At 42.2% G+C, this 9,887-nt stretch overlaps 1 protein-coding gene across 1 annotated transcript; it reads left to right on the top strand.

The window, feature by feature from the left end:
• The first annotated feature begins 2,662 nt into the window (after window positions 1-2,662).
• LOC111070932 (A-agglutinin anchorage subunit-like) lies at window positions 2,663-3,754 on the top strand. Its single transcript, XM_022361989.2, has 2 exons — window positions 2,663-2,750; window positions 2,804-3,754. The coding sequence occupies exons 1-2, from the start codon at window positions 2,693-2,695 to the stop codon at window positions 3,469-3,471; spliced, it is 726 nt and encodes a 241-aa protein (XP_022217681.2). The 5' UTR covers window positions 2,663-2,692; the 3' UTR covers window positions 3,472-3,754.
• Window positions 3,755-9,887: the final 6,133 nt, after the last annotated feature.

The raw sequence follows: 9,887 nt of genomic DNA, 5'->3' as shown, positions 1-9,887 counted from the left end.
CTTCTACTTGTTACATATTTGCTGTAGTCTGCTCTTCTTTTCTCTACACTTCTTGTACACTTTTATTGCAAATTGAATTGGCTGTGCTGGGGCACGTCCGTTGGCCACTTTGTCAATATATTTTGCACTGCAAACTGCCGCTATAGTGAAAGTTCCTACATATGGAATATGGCTATTGAATGCGGATGGGATACAGGGTGATTTTATCTAGGAGAAGCCACCAATGAATGCTTTCAAGTTCATGAAATCTAGACCGTTACCCTTGCTTAAATTTCTCAGGGGAAACCCTGTTTCGGGGCGAAAGTTTACACGGCTCTGAGCAGTTTTCTTGGACATAAAATGCAGCTGCAACTGTGACAAGGCTGGTGCTGCAACAAAGAACTTTCTGATGGCATTGTTATTCTTGCCCTGGTCAGCACTGGTTAGTCCTGGTCGTTGCCCTTTCCACTGCACATTTTAGAAGCGATCTGAGCGATGGGTTGACCCACTGAGTTCACAAATATTCACATCATCCTGCCCCAGCCCCTGCCAGAATCAGCACATTGTTCGGATCGGGGAACGAGGACTGATGCGGATTTCTGTGTGTGTGTGTGTGTGTGTGTTCCATGGCCGGGCATCATTTGTCAATGTCGTCGTCCGCGCCTTGGGCGCTGAGCACACGCAAACTCCCTATTCATATCCGCACCTTCTGTGGCATGTTTGGTCCGCGTAAGTCCTGCGAATCGCTGGATTTCCATGGCACATGCACAAAATTTATACACATCTGCCACCTGTCCTGGCTGTCCTGAGACCCAACCCGACCCGACCTACCAACTACTTTTGTGGGAATTCCACCAGACGCCAAGCATAGGAATATTCTGCCTTTCCGTTATGCTGAGCTCCTGGCCATCGGCACATTGTTTTTATTATGGAGCACACTGGGAGTTGTGCTGGGCTACCCCTACCCCTGCCACTGTCCAAGCCACTGCACTATCGTTGTGGCAACCGCAGTGCCAGCCCAGCAGCTGCCTTGCCTCTAATTAAACGCCTTTGAAATTTGCTCCACTCATTGAGGGTCGACTTTGAATGCATTCAACCATTTAATTGATGCTGTTCTTTGCCATCTAATTGCCTCGATGATTGCCGTAGATGATTGTCGGCGGAGATGCAATTCCCAATGCAATGCGGTTTCCCCCGACTTGCCGCCTTGCCGCCTCCCCCATTTTCCTTTTGTGGTATAAGCGAAATTAGCTTTCGATATTTCTGCTTGTGTAAACATTTTGCAGGGAATACCATGGATGTTTACGGGTTGTTATAAGTTCCCTAGTGCAAATAGTTTTTTTTTTTTTTATGTCAACTTCTGCAATTATGAATACAATTTTATGGGCAACTCAATCGCTTGTTTTGGGCTTTCAGCACATAATTTAATTGGTAGTGGAAAAGTTTTAGTTAAGGCCCCTTCATCACAGAATTCAGTGAGTTGTACGAGCCACAGTCAAAATGTTAGGAGCGGAGCAAATCTATCCGAAACACTCAAGAAAGTCCAAGAATACATTTTAATGGTCATTTTAATGTCGAAGCCAGCTGAAAACCGCAAAAGCGCCGAGAACCAAGACTGATACAAGAGCCAAAAGCAGGCAAATGAACTGAATTTCGACTGGAGATAGAGAAGAGACTGTGCCAGAAACCGCTCAATTATTATGGCTAGCAGGGAGCCGCAAAAAGTCATTATCTGATATATTTGACATGTCCTCCCAGGCACACATACACAGACATGCGATGCGAGGAAACCCACATAAAAAGCAATTAACAATGAGGTAAAGGCCAAGTCCGTCCGGGCCATAAAGTTCAAGGGTTCAAAGATCTATTCCCGTATGCCGAAAAGTATGCAGCAGGCGAATGCGTAACGGGCGGGGAAAGTTAAAACTGAAAAGCTGAAACGCCGAGAAGCTTTCTTTCGCCTCTCCTACGTGTGAATAATCAATGACATGTGAGGCTCCAAAATACCATTCAGCAACAGACAAACGCAATCTGCCATCAGAAGAGCAGCAGAGCAGCAGAGGGAGGGGAAAATCCCCCCCACCACTATGTGGCAGAAGATCTGAAAATTATGAAATGAAAACTTTCCTACCATCCTCCCGTATCTCAAGGACAACTTTTGGAAATGAATTTTTTATGTCGCTCGAGGGGAGTGCCATCATTTTAGCATGGCTTGGCATTTTTTGAGGATTCTTCAAGAGAGTGTTGCAACTTGCAACTTATGCCACACACTGCCCCAGATAAGAGGGGACTGTGACTGTGCCCCCCCGAGGACTGTGCTCCCCTGGAATGGTGAGTGGCAGCAGCATCTTGAGAGATGTTTGGCGATGTTCTACACACACACACACACACACACACAAAAAGAGAACTATCTGTCATGGAAATGCTGCGCTTCCTGGTGGGAAATGAGTGGGGAATTCAGGTATAAACACCGGCAGGAGATTTTTCATTCAAGCTGAAGCTCGGTCTCATTAAACCTTCAGCACATATTTCTTTCTACAGCACCCAAAACATCTCTAGAAACAAATGGAAGTGTATCTAATGCACCAGAAACAACAAATTTTATGCGCCCCTACCAAAATGCTTGACAAATTGATTTTCGAGCACACAAAAATAAAAAGAAACTTAGGGTAAAACCAAACAGTTGACATTTAGAGTACAGTAAAAGGGTAACATGGGTTTTCCATCGCTGTTGCAAGCTTTGATGCCGTTCACTGCCTTTTTTGGAGGAAGTAAGTCCGCGAATACATCACAATGAATGAAATATGAAATACTCCATTTCCAGAGTGTGGTAAATTTCAGAAAAAAGTGAAAGAAAATTCGCGCCTTTTGCTCGCCTACAAGTGCATCTGCAAGGACGGCTATGTGTGGAGCGGTAAAAAGAAATGCGTTGCAATGTATATACCACCGTACACCAGTAGGCAACCGAAGAAGCAAACCACACAAATGAACACAGCCGGAAATACCAGCAGCACCACAGAAAGGAGCACAACCAGAAAGACCACAAAGACCAGCACCACAGAAATTAGCTCTACCAGAAAAACCACATTGTCAAGCACCACAAAACGGAGCACCACCAGAAAAACCACATTGTCAAGCACCACAAGAAGGAGCACAACCAGTGATCCTGGTCTCACAACATCGAGCAAGACAAGTTGGTGGCCCACCCAGTTTCCTACGAAAAAACGGACTCCAAAGAATGATAATGAAAACCTTAATATGAAAGACGCTGACTCAAGATTTATATCTGAAAAGAACGACTTCTGGAGTACATCTGAAACAGCTTATCATTTAGATATTCCCGAAGCCACTACAGTGTCACTACCAGACAACTTCACAGCAAATACTACACAAATTGCTTATTCAGCACATATTATGAAGCTAGTTACAGCCAGCACCATGACTACGGCATTTAGTGGGCACTGGTATAATCTGGTGGCTGGAGATTATTAATTTCACAATAATAAACTGATAAGAGAGAATCCATGAAGACTTTTCCGGCTGCTTCTAGGACTTTTAGACACATCCTTCCGTTTCTAATTACAAATGTTCTTCTTGCAAATTCCAGCATCCAGAAATGATCTTCTTCAGATTATTAAACCCATCATAAGTCCGTAGAAAGCATTTCCCCACTGCTCGCAAAGCTCCCCGTTAAAAACTTGAAGCCTTGCAATAATCATTGGCTAAAACCTAAAGCTGGGACTTAAGCACCTACGGACAGAACTTCTATAGCTAGGGAAGAATCTATTGAAAATCGAATAAAATGTGTTGCCTCCCACGGCATGGCCCCAAAAAGTTGAGTGTGCAATTAACAGACAGCTCTCCCGTAGCCGGACAATTCTCTGCCTCAACCCATGGATCTCATTCGACTGGGCACTTTTGTGCCACTTCTGGCGAAAAATGTGAAATAAAATAAATATTGACAGGCGAGAGTTGAGTTCCAGCAGCAGAGACGTCTGTGGGTTGATTTATGTGGCATGACTCATGAGCGTGAAAGTGTAACTGGAACTGAGAGTGCGACTAAGACTGAGACCGAGACCGGTCTAGATTTATATGGTGCCGGTGTTGTCCAATCTGTCCCGTCCAACTGAAGACCCCCGACAATTCCCAGACACGAAGGCAAACAAGCCAAAAGAAAAATTGAGAACTTTTTTTTTGGCAGGAGAGCCTTAGCACAGGGAGCACAGGGCTGCCAACGTTCTGCAGGCACTTGGCCCATGCATAGAATATAATATGCGGAAAATCACCCGAGCTAAGAGTACGTTGAACCATCGAAAAAAAAAAAAGAAGAAGAGAAATGCATATACAAGTATCGTAATTCCCTCCACTCATAGTTCGAATGCAAATGAGTGGGTGGGTGGGCCACAGATTTCTGCTGTGCTTTGCGTTTACTTTTTGCCAGATATGAGTACGCATATGAGTGCGGAATGGTACTCGTATTTCGGTCACAGATCGGGTGGAGGGGACCGGGAACCCCATTCACTTGTGCCTGTCAATCACTCTCCCTCTCTGTGACAGGCAAACGGCAGAGGCATATAGCACACGTAGTACGGCCAGTACACACAGCCACATCCATCCATCCATCCTCATCCAACCTCATCCCCATCTGGCTGCCAACGATGCGACGATGAGACAAACATTCCCACATTTGATTGACAGACTAAAATGCTCCTCCAACGTCTGGTAAAACGCAATGAAAGCGAAATACTAGACCACTCTTTACATATATTTCTTTATAATTAAATTTAGCAGAATTCTCAATTATTTATGCCCAATTAAATTGTATTCAGCGTACAATAGAAAAGGAAACACAAAATTAATGACTCAATTATTAATTGGCGTCATTAAATTCTAGAAATACCCGGGCTAAACACCTACTAAATATGCCAAATGCATATTTCATGTCAGTGCCACCGCTCCAGACGAAGTCTGGTCTGGGTCCCCCCACACCATAACAAATGTGTGCAAAATTCTGTCAAAACTATTAATTAATGTGTTGCTGTGCAGATTATTATTTTTAAATGCCATGCATTTATTCTAGTATACGCTCAGATCATTTGCATTTGCCATAATCCGTGCTGGCAAGAATGGGGCACAAACTTAATGTAACATTAATTTCAAGTGTCCAAATGGTCCATCTTTTTGGCTGGCCGAAGGAGTGGAAAATGCAAAGAAGACGTCTGTCTTTTTCTGTGGGTAGGATGAGCATGAATAGAGCTAAGGCTAGAAGCAAGAGATTTGTCAACGAACAAATTTATGAATTCAAATGGGAGGTTTAGTGGAAATGTGTAAGGAAAACGGAATAAGGCAGAAGAAAAATATGAAGAAAAGATTATGGGATGGGAGAGAAAATACATAAGTGAATACCTGATATTTTACTATTCCATTCCACTTTAAATATATATGTATATTCTGTTCTACTCTATCGAATTAGATCTCCTCTTTATTCCTTATTGGCTACACTTTTAGCCACACATTCGTTTATGGAAAATAGAAATAAACCACTATAAATCTATATTTAAAACGAGTTTAAAATTGATTCTCAGATATATATTTTCGATGGGTTGATTATCCCTAAAAATATATTACTGCCAGCGAAACAAAATATAGCTAAAAATAGTTGCTATGTGTAAATACCTTTGGATAATACACACGCAAAATACTCCCACAAAATGCTATCAATTTATCGGCATTGATATTTTGTGCGCAATTATATTTTCTAGCCGATAATCAACTAATTCATTATGGAATTTATTATCAATATCCGACACCATTTCCATCTATAATCATTTCTCACTCTTTAATCGCTTGCAAGTCATTTAATTTGCATAATGTTTCCCCTGTTTTTAGATATTGCGTAAACGCAATAAACGCGTAAATTACGCAAAAAATTACCATTTCGCTATTAGTTAGCTGTGGGCGTAGCATCTAAATTCCTAAATTACATCAAATTATCAGTAGAGCAGAGATATACTGCATATTTATGTATGTCCAAATACGAGTAAATATGGAAAAGTAGTCATTAAAAATTCAGTCGGTGTTTCGACTGTCCCAACTCTGCTTATTTTTCGACCAGTTTATTGATTCGCTGAAAGTCAATTTCGGTAAAAATGAATTTATTTTTATGGAATGTTGAGTGAAAAAAAAATTTGAAAACTATACGGATTAAACTGAATGTTTACACACTCTTTTTATTCAAAGATAAGTACAGAAATTGTAGCTTAAACTCTACTAATTTGTTTGCTTGTACGTCGATGGATCGCTGTTTTCCTCGATCCAGATGCTGCAACCCCAGAAAATTCATACAGTATGTTAATCCTGTTTAAAAAAACATTTACATTGTTTATAACCTCTACCCTCCTACCCCCTGAAAGTGTATACAAATTAATAGAATTTATAAGTAAAGTTTTTACCAGCGAAAAACTTTAGCACAACAGAGACAACCACAAAAAGGGACAACCCATGGGCTGGGCTGATGAGGGTTTTGAAAATGATAAACTGACCTTCATATAAGATGGTGTTGGCCTCATGTGTCTGCATTCCCAGACGGCTTGGCTGGGAAACCACGGAAAACTTTGCCCGTCTGCTGGCGTCTCTTTGGTGTTGGTTAGCCAAATTCTTTCTTAATTCAATCAGCCGAAATACGCTTTAATGTCGATAATAGTATTTAATATTCCTTTGGGGGTCATATTTAAAAGCAATCTTTAATAATCTGCTGGCGGCGCTAATTGCTCTCGACATGCGAAAATGCCTTGGCCGTAATTAAATTACGAACATTGGGCTTAAAATTCCCTTTTGGCTGCTGCATTAATAAAGACATTTGGCGAAACCAAGGGGAACTTTGTTCTTGTGGTTGATCATTTAATTTAAAGTTTTTTTCGGGCACAACTTTCGGGATTTGAGAAATGGTAAACAATAAACAGTTTCCTTTTACGCAGGGATTTTAAGCACTTTTCAGTGTCAACGCAAAGGGAACAACAAGTGACGGAAGTTCAACCCAGGGGATTAAAAGTTTTGCTCAAAAGGCGAAACTAAAGCCTGACTCAAAAGGATACGACAGTTGCCGTCTTTTGCCTCCTATCCTTTCCCATTTTTCCGGCTTTTCCTCCCTCCTTCTGGTTCTCTCTTTCTCTCTCTCTTTTGGACTATGATTGAATATGTTTTTCTTTGACTTTTTTCTGCCAACTTTTTTGCAGCAGCAGAGCAACTTTAATCTGTGCCACATGGAAATTATTTTAGCAGTTTTCCCCAGAAGTTTCAGCTCTAACAAAAACTGATTATTTGATATTCTCCTAATGACTCGGACAGAGTATATTCCGAAGAGTTTGCGCCAGGTGAATGGTTGCCCTCGCCCCCCACAGTCCACAGCAATTAGATTTTCATGCTAGAGGCAGCAAAGCGCCAAAATGCGAGAGAAGACAAATGGTTCATGTTCTTGAAAATGATTTATTTACTTTATAAAAAATTAAGAGGACGTGAAATTCAAAAAGATTTAAAACTGAAATTTATTTATTTGTCTAGTATTTATATTCTAATACTTAAGATTAAAGTGGAGCATTGCTAGCTCTTCAAATCTCATTAGACTACATAGAACACATGCATATGTATGTAAATATGTTCATATGTATGTATGCATATATTTTGCAATTTCCAATCATTTTCATATGCATCATCCAACTGCAAAATGCTACCAATTAACACACAAAATAATCAATCAGCCAAACGAGAAAGGTTCCGTTCCCTCCCGAAACCCTGCCTAATTCGCAATCAAATCTATTCATTTCTGTCACTGTCCAGTCGTAATCAAAGTTCAATCAACAAGCAGACCACATTGCATCCCAAAATCTAACAGAGCTTCAGCTGTGTTAACAGTGTACGGTTACGCGCTAACAGCGCCAACGAAAGTGAGAGTTCTCGTATAAGAGAGAGAAAGTTCCCTCGAGAGAACGAGCGAAAGCTGTTAATTGAAGGAAATTGCAATGCGAGCCATGCCATGCCATGCCATGCCATTCTGCCACCATGCAGCCAGCAACAACAACAACAGCAACAGGAGCAGAGGCAGCCGCAGCAGCGACAAAAGCATCGCCGAACCGCAACACGCATCAGGCCAATCGGGCGACGAACCTGAACCCGAAGGAGGCGAGCGATGTGTAACTGTATAGCCGAGGAGTGGCGACTCTGCACTCGTCTCTCGCATTGCACCACAACGAAATTCGCCGGCAAGTGCGGCGCCACAGTATGCAAAACAAAGCCGAAACGTGCACCAGTGGCAACGGCAGAAACTACAGCACGCACGAACGAGCTCAACGGTAAATCACAAAAACAACCGTTCTGCGAAACGCGCGCGAAAACCACACACAGAAAAGCAGAAACCATAGCTGCTGGCGGCCGCTCCACCTGCTCCTCCTCTTCGACATAGATGCCTCTCGAGGCAAATGTAAATTAGCAGCCAGAACGCAAAAAGAAAATACACAAAATAAGTGGCAGAATACGCACCAGCAGACGCAGCATCCCCCATCTAGAATCTGCAACAGAATCCACACCGCATCCGAACCAGCAGCAACAGCAACATCACACGCATCACAAATAAATCCGGCAAGAGGGAAGGCCAAAAGTGAAAAAAAAAAAAAGAGAAATCCGAGAAATTGCAGAAACATTTGCCAAAATATTTTGAGAACCTCAAAAAGTGCATCGTCGTGTGCCATTTCGTGGAAATTTTGCTGGGATACATCATCTCCCATCTGCCCAAGAGAAGAAAGAGTATGATAGGATGATATTAAAACGGGTAAGCAAAATATGTAGAGGGGCTTGGGGCAGCTACCCAAAAATTGTCACTTCCAAAAGGGTTCCCTCCATGAATTTGTTGTTGTTGTGTGTGTGTGGCGGAATTTGTCAGATAAACCGAAATTTTGTGTGAATGGCCATTTGTAACTGTTGAATGTTGTGTGTGTGGGTGTGTGTGTGTGTTCAGTTCAGTGGGAGACAATGGAGTAAAAGTTGGAAAGTAGACCCCCGTCGGAATGAGGAATTGGTTTGCCTGATGATGTGGAAACTGAGAACTGTGAGGCCTGGCCAGTGGAAATCCTAAAAGATTTTTGGCAAATGAAATGAGATTTGACAAATTACGGTAAGAGTAATGGGATGAAAGGGAAACTTGTACCAAACTTGGGATTGTTCGGACTCGAAATGGAGATGGAAGAGGAAACAGTTGTGAAGGGAATTCATTCATTGATAATAGACTCATAAATTCTTCAAATAGTTTTGTTCACATATTTACAGTGCAAAGAATTAAATTACTATATTTACCACACCGTAAGATATTTCAAAAATGTAAACCCAAATGTTATAAATTCAAAAAGTTTTTCTTAAATAAGTAATAACCTTTCACTCAGTAACTTATGTGCCACAAGCAACCAGCTACTCCGACTACATACATATAACAAAATCCAAGCCAAAAAGAGATGAAATGAGCTCATCCACCAAAACCAAAACCAAACCTAACCGAACCCCAGACCAAGCCCCACCCTAGTAAGACCCAAAGCAAAACCCAAGCAAAGCAAAACCACCTAGCGCCCAATCAAAAGGCCGTTGCACTCGGCGACTAACTGAATGACGTGCGTCCATTCATTCGCTGGATGGCTTGATGGGTTGAGTCCAAATGTGGAGCAAGCAGAGCCAGAGACAGCCAACAATGGGAATGGGGCGAGAAGGGCCAGTCATCGAGGAGTCAGCAGCTGCTGCTGCTGCTGCGAGTACGCAGGGCATGTAATTTGTCAGACAGATTTCTTGTAGCGCCAGGACAGCCCCCGGCAACCGTGCAAGAGACCACCCAAAAAATACCCCAACCCAGGATGGCCCACATCATTGCA

This window comes from Drosophila obscura, unplaced genomic scaffold (assembly GCF_018151105.1).
Source record: "Drosophila obscura isolate BZ-5 IFL unplaced genomic scaffold, ASM1815110v1 contig_208, whole genome shotgun sequence".
In the NCBI taxonomy this organism is placed as follows: domain Eukaryota; kingdom Metazoa; phylum Arthropoda; class Insecta; order Diptera; family Drosophilidae; genus Drosophila; species Drosophila obscura.
The sequence above is the reverse complement of the archived record's forward strand: the minus strand, read 5'-3'. Positions and strand labels throughout refer to the sequence as shown.